The 20,569-nt window shown below is 48.2% G+C and overlaps 1 protein-coding gene across 3 annotated transcripts in view; it reads left to right on the forward strand.

The window, feature by feature from the left end:
• The window catches only part of LOC137413438 (AF4/FMR2 family member 4), a 156,510-nt gene that overhangs the window by 131,183 nt on the left and 4,758 nt on the right, over positions 1 to 20,569 (forward strand). For all 3 annotated transcript variants that reach the window (XM_068098849.2, XM_068098851.2, XM_068098850.2), the window contains exon 21: positions 20,291 to 20,419. In XM_068098849.2, the coding sequence (XP_067954950.1) occupies positions 20,291 to 20,419 (129 nt within the window). The remainder of the gene's footprint in view (positions 1 to 20,290; positions 20,420 to 20,569) is intronic.

Below are 20,569 nucleotides of genomic sequence, written 5' to 3' on the forward strand. Positions count from 1 at the left end.
GCAGGTCTACCTACCTGCGCACCTCCGCCACTGAAGTCGCCACCCGAGCTTACCTTGCTCCTTGCGACTACCCTAAATCGGGGAAGGCCCCTCCTGGCTCTCTCACCCCTCTGATGCCCTCTCTGGCATTGGGCTACCCGGGTCCTTCTCCTGGATCCTCGGGCCCCACTGAACACTACTCTGAACTCCAACTGACTGGCTCCCAGAGCCTACCTGCGGCCTCACCTGGCCGACAGACTACCAGTGGCGCAGTGCCCCAATAACTATATGCACCAACAAAGCCCACACGCCCAAACATTCCACGGACTCATGCACCCATCCAAGCACTTCATTGCCACTACCTGCACCACAGGTGTCAATATCCAAACAATTTACCTAAACCCTCTACCTAACTTTAAACTACCCTCCCCGGGTATTCGTAAAGGGGTCCATCTTCCCCCATCCACTCCTTCGCACCATGCACTCCACACCACTCATTCCACACCACTTACTCCCACCAAGCATTCCACACCAAATATTCCCCACTTGCACACCATGCAAGTCCATTCACACAACACAATTACACATGTCCTCAATACACCACTTATACACTTTTACACACACACAGCATCATCTAACTAACTACTTGCCTCTAATACTCGTGCTTTCCCGTCTTCCCTTACACTAAGCACTCCCTCATCATTATCATCCTTCTAATCTCTCTACATCCCCTCTACTTGTACAAATGTCACTACTTAAATCTCATGTCTCCTATTGTCATCTCTCTAAATCCCTAACAATATCCTAGCCTGCCCTCGGCTGGTTTACACTGCCACCCCATAATCTATAGCGCATGTGCCCCAAGTGAATGGTAAAGCTACTATTCGCCAACACTATGGCTAACTGTCCACTCCACTCGAGCCTCTCGGTGCAGAAATACATCGTCATTACAGCTCAGCTTCGAAAAGCCGAGCAATGCATGCGGGTGGTTGGTCTCCTGTTGGTTGGGTCCGTCTGGCATTTTCGATTCTGGGGAGGAGGCATGCTTGGGCCAAGGTTCCAGGCGCCATCTCTGCGCGGAGCCTTCCGGTCCCCGGCACGATGGCCCAACCTCCCCCGGTTGGAGCACCGCGCCCGCAAGGGGGCGAAGTTCCGATCTCTCCTACCCCCCCCCCCCCCCCTCGAACCGTGCCGATCGCCTTTACGACGCGGCACCGACCATATAGGGCGGGGCCCGGCACGAATCGTGCACGCCGCTGCGGCAACGATCCCCGCCGGCCCCCGCAGCACACAAAGCACGCCGCGCACCGAGAGCTCGCGTCGGCCTAAACGCTCCCCCGGTCTGCGTCGATGCCCGAGTCGCATTCTCACATCCACACGCGACCCGCTCCTCACTCGCACACCGAGGCACTCCAGCGCCTCTCATACACTCCCTGCATTCTACTACTGCACGCTCTCGTGCACACCACCCAGGCGCACTCACGCCGTTCGCACACTCCATTAACTCACACCCTCGTGCACATCCTGGCGCACTCATACACTCCGTTACACACTTGGCCATTGCACACCCTCACGCACACTCTCGTTACATCCTCTAACACCCACGGGTGTGCACTCCTGCACACACCCAATCAGTGCACTTACCCACGGGTGTGCAATCTCCTGTTGCACACCCAATCACGTGCTCTCGTGTGCACTCCCGCACACTCTCTCCAACACGCTCTGGTGTGCATTCTCGCACACCCTCAGCCATCGCACACTCTGTCACACTCCGTTTCACACTCTTCCCACATACACTACGTTATACACCCGCGCTTCGGTGCCGTTCGCACACGCACGCCATTCACCCTCGCACATCGCACCACGGACCTTCCACGAGCGCCCGGGTGACGTCGCGATCCCAAGCGCGCGAAAAATGTTTTCGCGCCAACCACTTTCGCGCCATACATGCTCCTACTCACCTTCGGGATTCTCTTCTCCTGCCACCACACCTGCAAACCTTTATTGGGATTAGGCAGCAGGACATCACAATGCGAACATGGACTTTGCACATATTCCATCTCGACCTCCCGTGATACATTTCCTAACTCCGCCGTCTCTTCAACCCCAATTTCAACTATGATTATTTCATCTTCTTTTTCCTCGACGACCGCCGGTGCACATAAAATTTTCTCTTCCAATTCGGCGGCCGTCGGCTTTTCCATGCCTCGAGTCGCGATTTCTACCCCGGTCAACTTAACTGCGCCCGGCCCAAACTCGCTTTCCACGCGTTCCTCAAATCGCGTTACCTCGTCGCGTACCAATGCGACTTTCCCGCTCGACCTGCACCCTATGTCTTTCCCCATCTTTTATTAACTCCCCTCGGGTGTTCATTTTGCTTTCCAGCCCGTTTTTTACCTCTTCTAATTGATCCCCCATCTTATTTTCCAACCCTTTTATTTCCCGGGTGGATTTGTCCCCCATTGCCTTCAATTGGTCACCCGTTTTGGCCACAAAGGCCATCATGTGGGTCACAAATAGGCCCCAGTCCACTGGCGCCGCGGGCTCGGCTCTCGCCGCCATTTTCTACCCCTGCTACCTCTGCCATCGCACCCTGATCAATTGCATCCTCCATTTCTCCCAATTATTCCTGGGGGTCCTGGGTTATTAATTCGTCTCCCTCTACCTCATCATTTACCCCCACCGGCATCCGACCGTCTTGGCTATCCATGGCACGAATTAAATTTGGGTTTTAATAATTAAATTTCGGCCGCTCGTAATTTTGAGTGCGTTAAGCGCACTTCGGGTCCAATCCCACTCCCCGACACCAATTGTTGCGGATCTCAACGCCGGCCTTCTGCCAGCGGGCCAAGGGGGGATTAGTCCCCTTGTCTTTGACTGACCAGGCGTGACCCGAGGCCTGTGACGTCCTTTCCGGACAGCGCTAAATAGGGTTGTAGGACCAGATTCGCTATTACCTAAGTACTAGTGCTGCCCTGAAACGAGGAGATAAGCCTCGCCCGAATCACGGGTGTTGGTGGATACGCCGAGCGGTAGCGAACCCGTGATCCGAGCCGTTATCAATTACTAGACCCCGATCCAAGCGGTTCTTATTCGTGCCACGCTTACCCAATGATGGAAATCACAGAAACAAATCTCAAAACCAGAGATATATATATATATGTATATATATATATGTATGTATATATACACAAAGAATTAAGTTAAGCACCCCCCCCCGTTTTTTTACAACCTCACACATTACAAGTTTGTTGTCGTCAAAACAGTGTAATATACCCATGATATTGCTATATTTTCTGGAGAAGTGATATTATGGTCACATAAAAACATAACAATCATGCCGTTTTCAATATTTTATTCTGAATAATTTAAGGTGAATTTTTTTTGGGAATTTTAGGCATATTTTCACCTCAATTTAAGTATGGAGCTATAGGTCCATCATGGACAGTGTGGATGACGTTTATGTTTTCTAACGTACAGTCATTGTTCTGAGAAGACCTCTAGCGATCTTTGCGTCAATAACGTGTGTAGGACCCACGTGATCGGATCACTGACTCAACCAATCACTTTTTTTCACTTTGATCACTCAATTTCATCAATGGATAATTGCTAATGTCATACCAATCATTATTTGATCTCACATACCTTAGAATATATGCCAATGTATACATATACACAAAGAATATATATTAGGGGGTGCTTACCTTAATTCGTTGTGTAGGGGTGCTTAACTTAATTATTTGTGTATATATATATATATATATATATATATACATATATATATATATATATATATATATGTATGTATGAACCACCTTTGGAGGCCATTTTTTACCCGCAGAGCAGGGGTTGGCCTTTTTTGGGCACCGTGGTACCCTTTTTTAAGCTATGTTTTATGGCCGGATGCCCTTCCTGCCACCAACCCTGTTAGTCGCCTCTTGCGACACACAGGGAACTACCAGTGAACTGGTACTGAATTTGCCGACCTCAGAAGGATGATGGGCTGAGTCAACCCCCCTGGCGTTAATTCAGTGATCGACCGGGATTCGAACCCAGGATCCTAGGATCCCAAGCCTAACCGCTAAGCCAACACGAGGCTCAATATGTATCTATATATATATATAATATACAGGGTGTTCAAAAACTTATCACCCCATTTGTTTTGCTTATAACTTTTGAACCAATAAAAAAACACAAACTGTAGAAATTGCAAAGAATAATTTATTTTATTTCATCGAATTACGTTTTGAAAATTATGTCCAACAATTGGCCCCCTCCATTGTGCTGGCAAACTCTAGTTCTTTCTCTGGCATTTTGCATGACCCTGCTTAAAGTTTCTCCCGATAGATTGGCTATTTCGGCTCGGATGTTAAGTTTCAGCTCTGCCCTGTTTTGCGGGGTCTCCATTTACGTTTCCTATCACCAGTTGATCCCGATTCCTCAAATCGCGCTGCCAAACGTTGAATTGTCTGAGCATTTGGTGTCCTTTGATTATCATATCGCCATATTCCTACGCAAAATTATCTTTGCGTAGCTTCGATCGAAGATCTGTTTCTGGCATACACCATAATGGTTGTGACCCATTGTTGTGGTTTGTAGTATTCCATCTTCCAATTATTGGGTTGATCTTCAATCTGAAAAAAGAAAATAAAAAAGCAATAATTCAATTTAAGTTACAGCTACCTCAAATGGGGTGATGACTTTTGGAACACCCTGTATATAAATACAGACTTGGCATTTAATATGGATTATATATTTTTTTCTTGACTTGGGTTTACTTTCTTAAATCAGTATATCAATCTGGTGAGTTTCTTTTACACTTTGGTGATTTATTTGTTAAAAGAACCATGTCACTGATTGTCTGTCGCAGCAAGAAGTCAACAACAGGATTATATCACAGGTGGCGTCGCAAAATGTACGGACAGGTGCATTTGATGATTGGCTTCACAGTCGGGTATACAAGGGTTGTTGCGTTCTGTATTAGTGGAAAACAACTGCTGCACGTCTCCAAAAGTTATTGCCGCTTCCTCTGGAGATGGTCCGTCAAGTCGACAATGCCGTTTGTCATGGAGTGGTGGCTTTACGAAATTACGGCATGAAACAGCGTGCTATTGCTCGGCAGTATGGCATCGCTCAAGGTCAAGTGTTAAAGATCCTGAAACGAAATGCTCAGAGGGGTGTCCCTACTCCAATACCGAGGCCAGGACGTCCCCGCAGAACCACAAGGAGGGATGATCGCCAGCTGCACCGGTTAGTCCACAACGGCCGTACCAAGTCAGCTAATCAGCTTAGGGCTGAGTGGCAGCAACTGACAAATGTGCCTGTATCCAGAAGGCTAGTCAACCAACGACTGGTTCAAGCAGGCTATCGTGCCAGACGTCCCCTGAGAAAGCCACGCCTGACCAGACAACACCGCCAGCGCCGATTGCAGTGGGCCAGAGAGCACCGTCAATGGCAGCCAGGACACTGGAATCACGTGATCTTCAGTGACGAGTCTAGATTTCTGGTCTATCGTCAAGATGGCCGCGTCAGAGTGCGCAGACAAGTGCATGAAGCACACAACAAAGATTGTATAGTGCCAAGAGTCCAAGCTGGAGGTGGTGGGGTGACCGTTTGGGCTGCTTTTCATGCAGGGGGCAAAACTGACCTGGTTGTTCTGAATGGAAACCTGAACCAGTTCAAGTACAGGGCCATTCTGGAAGAAACATTGCTTCCATTTGCTCGTGCAGCCTTTCGAGGAAACGTTGTCTTCCAAGATGACAATGCAGGGCCTCATCGTGCTCGCATGATCCAACACTTTCTTGCTGACCGTGGTGTAGAGCATATGGAGTGGCCTGCCATGTCCCCGGATATGAATCCGATAGAGAACTTGTGGGCAGAATTAACACATCAAATCGACCACTTGGACCAGCAGGTGACCTCTGTGCGTGAATTGCAGCAGGCTATTGTCACTGCATGGCAAGCGATTCCTGTCCAAACCTTGGCAAATCTCGTGAACAGCATGCCTCAACGTGTACGTGCTCTACTGAATGCTCGCGGGGGTTACACAAAGTACTGAACTGTAACTTTACTGTCCGTAATCCCAGTCGTAATTTAACTTTTGTTTTTGTTAAAAAAAATTTTGGCTAATGTGCAAAATAAAGAGATACTTCTGGAAAACGTACAGAAGTTTAACACAGTACTGTCCATGAATTGAGTTCGATATCCGTTTCCATCACTTTCAAGGATCAATTTATTTGTTTCGAAATGTCAAATGTGGTTTTTGTTTCTTTTAAAGGTCACATTAACAAAATCGAGAATACTTTCAACATTATTCCAATGAACTTTTGGTTCTAAGACATCTTGAAAAGTAAGTTCACCCCCACAAAAATAATATTCCATATTAAATGCCAAGTCTGTGTATGTATCTATATATATATATATATATATTGTTACGGATCCGGGGGACGGCACTCCCGTTAGCAAGGGGGGTTTAATCCCCTTGTTTTGTTAAGTGGCCGTCCGACCGGTCCTGGGGGTATGACGTCATGCCCTGTCAGCGCTGAATAGGGTTGTAGGCCAATCCTTCCTATGACCTAAGTACCAGCGCCTTCCGGTACGCGAGGAAATACTCCCGCCCGAGCCGCAGCGTAATTGATGGATTGCGCCGAGCGAAGCGAGCCGCGACGCGGGCCGTTAACAAAAGACTAACCCGATTGTAAGCGGTTCTGCCGAAATCGCGCCACAGGTACTCAATCGGGAAATCACTAAAGCGATCGGACGAGAAAGAAGCCAAAGAATAAGAAGGAACAGGGATTTATTAACTATTTACAAAAGCAAAGAAACCAAAGGAGAAACGAAAGCAATATACAGAAGAAGAAGAAGACAGCGCAATTCTTAAACACTCTTACTTATTCCCAGGGACACGACAAACAGAACAAACTCACGTACACGAATGGGGTTTTGCAGGCAGGAATGGCGGGAAGGATGAGAAGGGCAGACGGTCCACAGGGCTGGTGGCAGGGAGGTTCGGGAATCGCGGCACGCCTTCAGTGCCCCGCGTGAGCGTCCACGCCCCGGTGCAGTGGCGAAAACCCGGTCGTCAGTGCTGGTTGGTAACACGTCTCTCTCCAGCGCTCCTTTCTCATGAACCTCCTCCCGCGTCTCTCGCACCTCCTCCCACGTCTCTCTGGTGGGGGCCTCGCGCCAAGGGTTTTATAACCACGCCTTGGAACCCTCTCGAACCTACCAGATGTTTCTTGCCACGCCCTTGGAACCCTCTCGAACTCTAGATGTTTCTTGCCACGCCCTACCAAGCCATGCCCACCGAGCCCTGGTTGGTCGTTAGGGGCTCTCTGGCTCCACCTTTGACGAGGTGGGGCCACGCCCTTCTTCTCCGATCCTGGCCTCGTGAGCAATGGAGTTTTGGCGGTGTAATGCCAACGAAACAGCCCAACTGTCACTGGCACTTGGCAGAGGCGATTGGGGAAAATTGAAAGGGGAACTATCTTATTTGATTGATGCAACGTAGAGTCAACTATTGGAAACACAGCCTTACCTGGAACACATACTAATGACATAACTATTGAGAGGTCCTATGGTGTCCTACATGTTGTACATGGACTAAGGTGCAACCTTTACTTAACAGCCAATTAAGGGGAAATGTACACAGGGGTCATTTATAAGGGAATTTACTACTAAATTTACATGTGAAGGTTCTAAAAACCGTAACACAGCACCCTCACTCCCCACGGCACGGCTCGGGCCGAAAAAACTTTAACTTAGTGTGACACGCAGGTGTAATATCCCTCTACTATTAACCTTGCCCTTGAGTACGACAGTTTAAAAACACAATTAAGTATGTCCCGCCTGCTACGTTGCATCCTGCCTAACAGATTCGCACCCACAGGACAACTGAATTGCGGAATTAATTCTCAAACTACACATTTACGGTGGGGAGCATTATTTACAAGTGACACTTGTAAAGTGTTAATTCTCAAACTCGGGGATGCATTGATATTGCAATGCATCCCCGAGCATGCGAGCACCAAAGCACCAATAAGCACCATCAAGCACCATCCAGTGCTACATTGCACACAATCAATAAAAACAAACTGATGGTCTTCTTTCTCTGCTGCTCCCTCTGCTGGCCGTTGTCTCTTCCAGATGTTGTCGTTCTTGTGGCTTGCTGCCAATTTGCAATAATAACAATAAAAAGCACAAAACGTGTCCATTTTTATTTATGGCCCACAGGGGCCAACTATGGGTGGTCCACCTGTAGGGCAAAAGGGGCCACCTCTCCGTGGTCCGCAAGCAAGATCTTCCTGGGCCATCATGGCCGGTCCCAGCAGAGGGGCCAGGCCCCAACACGTGGGGTCCATCAGTGGTGCTCGGCCACAGAACCGTGGTCCATAAGTGCGGTGCTTGGCCGCAAGACGTGCGGTCCATAAAGTGGTGCATCGATCCTGGCAGCGGGAATGCGGGCGCACAGATACGGCTCCCGCACGCTCTCCCTCAGTGCCCAGAGAGCACGGTCCATGGGGGGGGGGGGGGGGGGGAGGAAGGAAGACAAAGCAGAGTCAGCGATGGGTAAGGGCGCAAGGGTACACATCAATCAACACAAGGCAATGCAGAGGTGAGGTGCGCCTGGAGATCGAGCGGAGAAAGCTCGTCCCTAACGTACGTCACCTACTCTACCCTCGCCCCTTACCCCGTATTTACACCAATTTACAATTACAAATCCGTCACTACGTCTCGTCCTCCCCATATCTCCCCTAATCCAAATTCGTACCACAATCCCTCTAACCAAATTTGCCATCACCCAAATTCCTCATCAATTCCTCTTAAGAAGGAAGAGATGGAGCAACAAGCACACTGTCTCACCCACGTCATGATGCGTCTCACATTCCCAAAAACATCTGCACAAAAATATACCATGGCATGGTGTGGAGCACTATCATCACCTCAGGTGAGTGGATGTCGATGGTGCGAGGAGATTCCAATCCTAACTACTCTCTAAATGACATTAACACACTTTACACTACCCGGGGTCTTTCCCTGCAAAACCATTGGCCATCTTACACTATACAACAACAACAACAACAATCTTCACTATGCGGTTCTAAAAACCGAACTCCCATTGACCAAACTGTGGTGCTCATCAATTTGGGGTCTCACTCCCCTGATTCAACTCCCTGTGCCTTCGCACAATTTCAGGACTGGGTCGTGTGGCTCCCCTGGCAGGTCTACTCACCTGCACACCTCCGCCACTGCAGTTGCCTCCGAGCTTACCTGCTCCTTACCCTAACCTATCTAACTGGGGAAGGCCCTCCCTGGCACTTACCCCCTCGGTGCCCTCTCTGGCACTGGGCTACCCGGGTCCGTCCTCCGGATCCTCGGGCCCCATTCACAACAACTCTACCGGCTCCCAGAGCCCACCTGCGGCCTCACCTGGCCGAAATCCTCACAGTGGCGGAGTGCCCATTTAACCATACACACTAACAGGCCACACGCCCAGCCATTTCCACGTCACTAATGCACCCATCCAAACACCATTCTACCACGCACCACAGATGCCAATATCCACCACAATTTACCTATACCCTCTACCTACTCTTAAACTACCCTCCCCGGGTATTCGTGATAGGGGTCCATCTTCCCCATCCACTCCCTTCGCACCAACCACTCCACTCCACGTTTCCCACCATACTCACTCCACTCCATATTAGCTATTTCACACAACCATTCCCCATACATCTGTTCACTTGCACACCTGTGCTCACACACACCTGGTGGCTCTTGCACCCCCCTTTCCTCCCAGGCTTCTTCATTCACTACAATGCACAATCACCTCACACTTTTCACAATACTCTGCTCAATACACTTTCTTCCCACACACACAGCATCATCTGATCTAACTACTCCCTTCTGAAACTCGCGCTTCCCCGTCGCCCCTTATACTATTGCGCTCCCTCGTCGTTATCATCCAACTAATCTACCTACGTCCCCTACTACAGGTATCATGTCGCTACTTAACCCTCATGTCACCTATGGTCATTTCTAAGTCGCTATACATTTATCCAAACCCTCCCTCAGCGAGCTTGCACTGCCATAACCCCATAATCTATAGCTCATGTGCCCGGGGATGGGAGGGATGGTGGATTTGCCATCCCTCCACCTCGGGCACCTCCCATTATCGATTTCGCCCATCCAATTCTTGCCAATAAAAAAATTGCCAATCAGTACTGCCAATCATTGTTGCCCATCAAATTTGCCAATCATATTTGCCAATCACATTCCCTATTCCCAATTTCGAATCAAAACACTATCATCATCACAGTCCACTATATCTGAGCCTCTCGGTGCGTCGTTACATCATTAAAACTCTGCTTCGCAAAGCCGAGCAATGAATTCAGGTGGTTTGGTCGCTTGCAGGTTGAGTCCGTCCGGCATTCACAATTCTGGGGAGGCGGCATGCTCGGGCCGAGGTTCCACGCACCGTCTCGGCGCGGCACCTTGCGGTCCCGGGCCCGATGGCTCAATCTCCCCTGGTCGGAACCCCGTCCCCACGAGGGGGCACCGTTCCGCTTCCTCCCACTCGCCCTCGAACCGGACCGGTCGCCTCGCCCGACAAAGCCCGGACTCGACCGTGCGGGGCGGGGCCAAGCCCGAATCGGCAACGACGCTTCGAAGAGAAGCGACGCAGCATCGACCCGCGCCGGGCCTCGCACCCAACAAAGCACCCCTCGCACCGAGTGCTCGCATCGGCTATCCGTCGCCCTAACCGCTAACTCGGTTACCGTCGATGCTTCACCGGCATGCTCACAAGCATACGCTACCCCTTTCACCCTCACAAAACCTGGCGTTCCAACGCCGTCCGTACATTCCACCAACGCTCTCCCTGTTACACACCACACCTCTCGCGCACACCTCGGTCCACACCTCTCCTCCGTTACGTCCTCCGTAACACTCACCATGGGCGTGCACTCTGGCATCCACCCACTAACGCGCTCAGATGGGCTCTCCCACACTCGCGCCATGACCAACTCAGGTGTGCTTCCTCGCACACGTTCCACCACCACCTTACTCTCCGTGTCACACTCCGTACACCCCGACGTGCATTCTCGCTCGCACTCGGTTTCACACTCGCGCTTCGTAACACGCTCACCCCTTGACGCACACTTTTTATTGCTCTCACTCCCTGTGTCACACTCCGTACACCCCGACGTGCATTCTCGCTCGCACTCGGTTTCACTCCCACACTTTATAACACACCCACTCGCCGACGCACACTTTTTCCTCCCACGCGTGCCATTTCCACTCACACGGGACCCTTCACCAACGCCCGGATGCTTCCTCGATCCCAAGCGCGCGAAAATTCTTTTGTCGCTAAACATCCTCTTACAAAATCTCCCCGCACAATACACAACAGCACGTCTCACCTTCGGGGTTCTTCTTCCTCCCTGCACCAAAACCTGCAAACTTCCATTCGGGTTAAGCACAGCATCGTGATGTGAGCAGGGACTTTGCACATATTCCATTTCTCCCTGCAATTCCCGGGCTACCTCCGTCATCTCTTCAATTTCAATGCCCACTTCCGCTTTTTCTGTACTCACCTCGACGACCGTTGGCTCTAATAAAATTCCCTCTTCCACCTCAGCGGTCGCCGGCTTCCCCACACCCTGGGTAGCGATTTCTACCCCGGTCCAGTTACCTGCGCTTTGCTCCGACTCGCTCAACCCGCGCTTCTCAACCCGCGTTACCTCGTATGAACAAATGGGACTGGGACCCCTGGGACCTGCTCGTCCAACTCGCGGTCAATGTTCTCCCCCATTTTGTTTTTCCGGTCACCATTCTGTTTTCCATTCCATCTCTATCAGCCCTCATTTCATCCCTTGCTGCTCCAATTTGGCCTCCCAATTGCTCAAGTTGGCTTCCCAGCCTATTTCCCATTTGTTCATACATCTTGACCATAAAGGCCTCCATTTCAGCCATAAATGATTGCATGTCTACCACCGTTGGTACAAAGGGCGCGGCTCTTGCCGCCACGTGCAAGGTGCCATCTTGTGCCCCTCTAACCTCGTGCGAGGCGCCGCCATCTCGTGCGCCTGAAACCCCCTCTAGCGCATCCTCATTGCTCTCTTCCTCCCTCTCTCAATTCCTCCCTGGGGTCCTGGGTTGCCTCTAAACCCTTTTCTACCTCCCCTACCAGCATCCGATCACCTTGATCATCCATGGTACGACTTTAATTTGGAATATTATAGGTTTTCCCGCTGATTTTCATACTCTTTTCACTCAATTTCGTTTACGAGCTATCAAGTTCACGCAGAAACCGATAACGGAACATTGTGTGCATTCAATTACACAATCGGAGCATCCAAATTCGTTAAGGAGCAATCAACTTGAGAATGCATTCAACCATCTTCACAAGATATGCAATCGCTTTCATTAAAGCATCAATTGAATATTTGAGCGTTCAATTTCACATGGATTCTCTGACACCTGCGTTTCGTGCAAACGATTTCATGTTTAAGCAAACAATTTCATGTTAAGTGCAATCAATTTCAAGGATTGCAGACGTTCATTCCCTAGCACAAGATGTTCTGATAATCTTTTGATGCATTTATTGACATGGAGTTTATTGTAACTTTTAGAGTAACGTTTGCGGTGTGTGTGCGTGTGTGTGTGTGTATTTTGTACTTTGCCGCTTCACTTCCCCGCTTGGTAACCCTTGCACCGCTTCAAACACACAAACAGCACTTCTCCCTCACTTCCGCAAGAATACAACAGAGAGAAGTGGAGACATTACATTGTGTCAAAGAAGTGTGGGGATTTATTCCATGCATCATGTATACATTAATACCCATGTATGTATAAGTTCAACAACCATTGATAACAAAACAAATTTATGTTACACTTTTTTTCTCCATTTTTGTACCAGTCACACACAAAAACATGTACACTTCCTTAAACATAGTAGATCATGAGTTACACTGTAATGAAAAAAAGAAAACAGTTCTGTACAATCAGTAGGCTAGCGTCATCATCAGATAGGATTTAACCTTCGATTTCCTGATGAGCCAGGCACCTTGGCATGTACACCTGTGAATGGCGATGCCATTGAGTACACTTCTCTTGCGTGATCACGTCGATGTTCAGTCTTGCAACCTGACACAGGAGGTCACCGCGCCACTGCTGCATGGTGACTCCAGCCTCTTGTGCCTCCCCTCAGTCCCCAACTCTGTTGCCATTCCGGTCTGGCGAGCATTCGTTTGATTGCTGCCTTGAATGCCGAGTGTGCCATCTCCGTGGGATTCAGGAACGGGGAGTAGGGAGGCATGAATTTAAGACGGATGCGGGGGTCAACGTCATGGGGAAGTCGGGCTCCGACGTGAGGACGAGCGTTGTCGAATATCAGGTATACGTCCTCACCAGCAGGGAAGAGGGATTGGCACTGATGAGCCGTCTCTGCCAGGAATCCCTCGAAGGACTCTCTGATGACAGTTTGCACAGCGATTGTGTGATGGACAAGCCCAATGTCGGCGGAGATTGCGAACGTCATGTTACAGTTTCTTCCACGTTGCTTGTGCACGACTTGTCTCACAGGTACACCTCGAAGTGCCCGCCCAAAGGATCGCCGAGTCCAAACATTGTACCCTGTCTCGTCGATGTAGACGCAGTGCGAAACGACGCCGTGCTCCATGAACCATCGACCGTATTCTTCTCTCAGCTCCAGGACGCGGGCTGAATTTCTTGCGTCTGGAACATCTTCGGCAAGTTTCACCATAATGAGCATTCCATCCAGGGCTCTGGCTATGGTGGTCGTGCTCACTACGGGCTTCCCTGGCAGGGAAGCTTCAAGATCAGCTTTCATTTGGGCAAGGGTCACAAGAGGGTTGAACTGGATAGTGCGGAGCAAACGATCCCTCATTTCATCATCAACTTTGTCCCTCCTTGGCCCGCCTCGTGGTAGCTTTTCCCGCCTGCCTTCTCTCAGGTACGTCGCGACGATGGACCTGGCCGTTGCTCGGTTGATGCCAAGGTTGTCTGCCAACTGCATATAGTCCATGTTTTCGCTTTCGAATGCGTCAATCAGTCTCCCCCTGTCTTCATTCGAAATGTGCCTGTATCGAGCACGCCTTGCCGCCATTTTCAAATAAGCTCGACAGACTCAGAGCTATCGGGTTAGATGTACAATTTGTTCAAGACTTACGTCCTGTACCTAAAGCACATGGAATGGTTGTGATTTTGCTATGAGCAAGTATTTACTAACCTTTTAAATTCAATGTACTTATTTAAAATATGGTTGCTCATTCGTGAATATGAATGACCGAAGAGATACCGACGACAGCTGAAAACAACTGCGGATGAATTTGGATGTTCCTTGAAGACTTATGCTCGTAATTAACATTTGAATGACGATTTTTAAATATTGAACACTCGGAGTGGGAATTTGGTTGACCATATTAAAAAATTGAATGCTTGTTTTCATTGGCGAGCGCATACCACATTAAATTGAACGCTCTACTTATGAAATTGATTGAAAAAATATGAAATTGAGCGGGAAAACCTATACTAAAAATTTCGGCCGCTCGTAATTTCGAGTGCGTTAAGCGCACTTTGGGTCAAATCCCACTCCGACACCAATTGTTACGGAATCCGGCGGACGGCACTCCCGTTAGGAAGGGGGGGTTTAATCCCCTCGTCTTGTTAAGCTGGCCGTCCGACCAGTCCTGGGGTATAAGTTAAGCCTGTATAGTTAAGAATTGCACTGTGTATCTGTATCCGACCGGTCCGACCTTTACTTATACCCCGCGACGCGGGCCGTTAACAAAAGACTAAACCCGATTGGAAGCGGTTCTGCCGAAATCGCGCCACAGGTACTCAATCGGGAAATCACTAAAGCGATCGGATGAGAAAGAAGCCAAAGAATAAGAAGGAACATGGATTTATTAACTATTTATAAAACCAAAGAAACCAAAGGAGAAACAAAAGCAATATACAGAAGAAGAAGACACAGCACAATTCTTAAACACTCTTACTTATTCCCAGGGACAAGACAAACAGAACAAACTCACGTACACGAATGGGGTTTTGCAGGCAGGAATGGCGGGAAGGATGACAAGGGCAGACAGTCCACAGGGCTGGTGGCAGGGAGGTTCGGGAATCGTGGCACGCCGTCGTGCCCCGCGTGAGCGTCCATGCTCCGGTGCAGTGGCGAAAACCCGGTCGTCAGTGCTGGTTGGTAACGCATCTCTCTCCAGTGCTCCTTTCTCATGAACCTCCTCCCGCGTCTCTCGCACCTCCTCCCGCGTCTCTCTGGTGGGGGCCTCGTGCCAAGGGTTTTATAACCACGCCTTGGCACCCTCTCGAACCTACCAGACGTTTCTTGCCATGCCCTTGAACCCGCTCAAACTCTCTAGATGTTTCTTGCCACGCCCAACCAAGCCATGCCCACCGAGCCCTGGTTGGTCGTGAGGGGCTCTCTGGCTCCACCTTTGATGACGAGGTGGGGCCACGCCCTTCTTCTCCGATCCTGGCCTCGTGGGCAATGGAGTTTTGGCGGTGTAATGCCCACGAAACAGCCCAACTGTCACTGGCACTTGGCAGAGGCGATTGGGGAAAATTGAAAGGGGAACTATCTTATTTGATTGATGCAACGTAGAGTCAACTATTGGAAACACAGCCTTACCTGGAACACATACTAATGTCATAACTATTGAGAGGTCCTATGGTGTCCTACGTGTTGTACATGGACTAACTAAGGTGCAATCTTTTATTAACAGCCAATTAATGGGAAATGTACACAGGGGTCATTTATAAGGGAATTTACTACTAAATTTACATGTGAAGGTTCTAAAAACCGTAACAATATATATATTGTTACGGCCTGAAGCACACCAAACCAAGCCTTCAATCACAGTCTTTATTTATAGATTATCACACGAAAAATATCTTCCGACACATAAAACAAAGAAGGGAGAAGAGAGGGAAAAACCCGAATAGGCCAGTCAAGAGTAGGCAGGTCCAAGAGTAGGCAGGTCCAAGAGTAGGCAGGTCCAAGAGTAGGCCGGTCCAAGAGTAGGCACAACAGTAGGCCCCGGGGCAGGCCCCGTAGTAGGCCCCAAGGCAGGCCCAGTGGTAGGCCCCATTGCAGGCCCAGCATGAGAGGGTAGGAGTAAGCAAGTCCACGAGTAGGCCCCAAGGTGGGCCTAGTGGTTGGCCCCAGTGCAGGCCCAGCACGAGAGGGTAGGAGTAGGCAAGTCCACGAGTGGGCCCCAAGGCAGGCCCAGTGGTAGGCCCCAGTGCAGGCCTAGTGGTAGGCCCCAGTGCAGGCCCACCACGAGAGGGTAGGAGTAGGCAACAAGAGTTCGATCAACGTCACCCTTCCAGTAGAGAGATTGCAGCTGGACACTCTGCAACCCCCGAAAAGCACTCTGCCATAAGCCCTCTCCCAAAATGGCCACTCACTCCTCTGAATCACCTTCCTGGCCACTCCCCTGCCCCACAGCCAATCATAGGCTTTATACCCATGGACCAAACCACTTGGTCCAACTCACAGGGGGGTGTGGGGGAAGGAAGAAGAAAAAGGTCCCAAACCGTAACACCTCCCCCCCTTAAAGAAGAAAACTTTACCCCAAGAAAAGTTTTATTTTACAAAGACAGGATAAACAGTGCAAGCATAAACTTAACCCAGCATAAACAGTGCAAAAAACAAACAGCCATCTCTCCTTGTGACATTTACAGGCATCATAGCTCATACGCAGGGACACGAAAAAAAACTCTTAAGCTCTAGATAGAGCACCTGCCATGACATTATCTTGACCCGAAATATGTACAATTTTCAAGCGGCACGGCTGTACTAAAAGCCCCCATCGGTTCCCTATCAGGTGCTTGTGGAGCCATGCTATCTAATTCACTAGTCAATATCTTGATGCTTTATATGACCTACCAACTGGCCGGCCGAGGTCGGCCTCACGCTCATTGTACCCTTTAAGCATATTAACGTGGCACACCCGGCGGGGTTTCCATCTGTCATGGGTCCACACCACGTAGTTCACCTCACTCAGCTTTTTTCTGACCCAGTAGGGACCGCTAAACATCGCCAATAGTGGCTCCCCGGGCAGAGGTAGTGAAACTAGCACTTTGTCTCCAGGCCTAAAATTACGAGCTGTCGTATTCAGGTCAAAACGGGCCTTCATATTATATTATGGAGCAAGTGTTTGTAATTTTGTGTGTATATGTATGTCCGCTTGAATGGTGGGGGTGAGTGGTGTTGGGTTGACATGGGTGTTGTCAGCTAGGGTGATGGTTGATGGGAGACTGTGAGGGGATGGTTGAGGGGGGTGGGGTGGTCAGGGTGGCGGTGATGTTAGCCAGCACATCTAGCGAGGTGTGATCGATCGAGGCAGACCAATACAGGTGTTCGATCACCACTCAAATCACCCATGTCCAGTGCTGGTAGCTCGGCAGAGATGGTGTTACAAATTAATGTGCCGGTTGTTTCTTCCGCTTAGTCGTGGGGGTTGGCATCCTCTCAATCGTGGCAGATAACCACAGGATCTATCCATCGATGTTGTTTCATAACAGTGCCCCATTAAATGTTCCGAACACAAAAGTGAATATTTTGTAGGGTGATCCACGCTCGGGGATTTTTGAACAAGTCTTGTCCAATTTCTTGCAACCATTGGATCTTTCGGCCATTGGTGACTGGTATGGTGCTGTGGTTGCCAAAAATATTGGCACCCTTGCACTTTTTTCAAATATAATGCAGCATTTCTTCCAGAGAATTGTTGAAATAAAAAAATCCTTTGGCATCCACACATGTATTTCTTTGGTTTGCATTGGACCAAAACAAAAAAAGCTGAATAAATTACTAAATCTTAGCTTATTCCACACTGAAATCCTAAAATGGCCCAGACAATATTATTGGCACCTTTTAGAAGTTGTTAGAAATAATTTGATTTCAAGCAGGTGATTCTCCTTTACTTTGGAATTGAACTCACCTCTGGTGAGTTGCAGGTGCCTGCAATATAAAATTAACTCATTCAACCAGTTTGAAAAGAGAAAAGGAGTCATTCTGCTGTTTTGTGTCACTGTGTGTACAGCAATGAGTATGGAGAAAAGAAAGAAAACCAGAGAATTGTCTGAGGATGTCAGACACAAGATTGTAGCCAAGCATGCACAATCTCAAAGCTACAAGTCTATCTCCAGAGAACTTGATGTTCCTGTGTCCACCGTACGCAATGTTATCAGGAAGTTTAAGGCCCATGGCACTGTAGCCAACCTCCCGGGACGTGGCCGCAAGAGATAACTTGATCGAATATTGCAGCGAAGGATTGTTTGAATGGTGGAGAAAGCACCTCAATCAACTGCCAAACAGATTCAAGCTGACCTTCAGACACAAGGTACGACAGTTTCAACTTACACCATCCGTCGCCAACTCGATGAAAGGGGGTTCTATGGTCGGAGACCCCACTGCTGAGAAAGACAAAAGAAAGCCTGACTGGAGTCTTCCAAAACACACCTGAACAAGCCAAAATCATTATTGGAGAATGTCTTGTGGACAGGTGAGACCTTATTAGAGCTTTTGTGTAAAGCACATCATCTCTATGTTTACAGAAAACAAAATGAAGCCTTCAAAGAAAAGAACACCTTCCCTACAGTTAATCATGGAGGAGGTTCAGTGATGTTTTGGGGTTGCTGTGCTGCCTCTGGCACTGGGTGCCTTGAATGTGTGCATGGCATCATGAAATCAGGAGATTACCAATGCATTTTGGAGCGCAATGTTCAACCCAGTGTCAAAAAGCTGGGTCTCCGTCGAAGGTCATGGGTCTTGCAGCAGGTCAATGACCCCAAACACACTTCAAAAAGCACCCAGGAATGGTTCAAGACAAAACGCTGGACTGTTCTGAAGTGGCCAGCAATGAGTCCAGATCTAAATCCCATTGAACACCTGCAGAGAGATCTGAAAACAGCAGTTGGGAGAAGGCACCCTTCAAATCTGGGAGAACCGGAGCAGTATGCACAAGAACAGTGTGCCAAACTGCCAGTAGCTAGGTGTAGGAAGCTCATTCATGGCTATAGGAAGCGCTTCGCTGCAGTTATTTTGTCCAAACGCTGTGCTACCAAAGATTAAGTCTAGAGTGTCAATCATTTTGTCAATTACATTGCTTTTTATTTTCTGATTTTAAAGGATATATTAACTTCTGAATAAAAAACAAAGGTTCTGTAATATTAACAGTGAAATAAAGAATTGTGGAGACCAAATACTTTCGTCGATTTCAACTTCGTTTTCGAGAAAATTGTGAGTTATTTGAAAAAAGTGCAAGGGTGCCAATATTTTTGGCCATGACTGTATGAAACCATCTCGGTTTGTATTACTCTAACCACCAAGGATGCATTGACCCGGCATATTTGTAGAAATTCGAAAATTATTCGCCGTTTGAGTTAAATCTTACCACGATGTAACCCGTAAACAATCTGTAAATGGCGATCGCCTTCCTGGTGCGACGTCACGGCTAATTGTGAAGAAGAAGATTTCTGCTTTTATTCACAAAATTACTCACTTAATAAATAGGCAATCCTAAAAAGGCACATCATATCTATTTTGTAGGGTATCAAAGGATAGATTAGCGTCGAGGTGGTCTGAGCGTTTGGGTTCCCCTCTAAAGAACCAAAAGGCTCCGAGGACCTAAAAGACCCAGAGGACCCAAAAGACCCAGATGATCCAAAATGCGTAAGGCCGAGCCGTCAGACTTTGGCACACTCACAAGGCTGTACCCTCAAATAAATCGTTTCAACCCTAATGACGGGCTTTTCTACTATTATATATATAATAGGCTAATGCTCTGTCACATCCTGAAACAAAGAAACGCTCATCAGAGAGAAAAAAAAAAATTCAGCAAAAGTTGCTTCAAATTTATCCAAACCGATGGGAAAATTTTACTTTTTTCAGTCCGACCAAAAATTGAACCTGGGTATAAGGTGTATAAGGGAACAGACCGCTGCTTCAATCACTCCCGATTTTTTTTTTTTGATTATTATTATTCGTTGTTAAGAAATGTGCCTCTATATTTGCTGTTAAGAAATATGATGATTTTGGAATTTCAAAATACTCTATACAGTATATTTAATAGGCTAATCCATTTATTTTTTATTTTTCTCTCATGGTATTTTTACCACGAGCTTCCGAATAGTTAAGTATAATTAAGCACATTACAGAGACCACTGGTATGTTTATTATCATGTTTTATTTATTTATTTATTATTATTTTGACTTTTTGATGATATCCTCACAAGCACATCGGGGTGTCTTTGTCTCCATTTACAGGTCAAGCGACAGTTACTATTCCTCAGCGTATCCACCAGATGGCTGCCAGTCATGTCACAATCACAAATAACTTCCTGTATGGCTTTGACCATTGGGAGCAGGCTGAGACATTGACCAAGGAGAACCACGGTAAGTCGTACTTTATTTACTTTATTCTTGTTGCACAGGTTTTTTGGGGGTTTTTATTTTTGTGTCAAGTACAAAATGGGTCGGACCCACAATAATTCAGAGTGATCTCCTGTAACAAAACGAGGAAGTAAAAAATAAACTATGATGAGT

This window comes from Myxine glutinosa, chromosome 12, assembly GCF_964187855.1.
Source record: "Myxine glutinosa chromosome 12, kmMyxGlut1.1, whole genome shotgun sequence".
NCBI classification, from domain to species: domain Eukaryota; kingdom Metazoa; phylum Chordata; class Myxini; order Myxiniformes; family Myxinidae; genus Myxine; species Myxine glutinosa.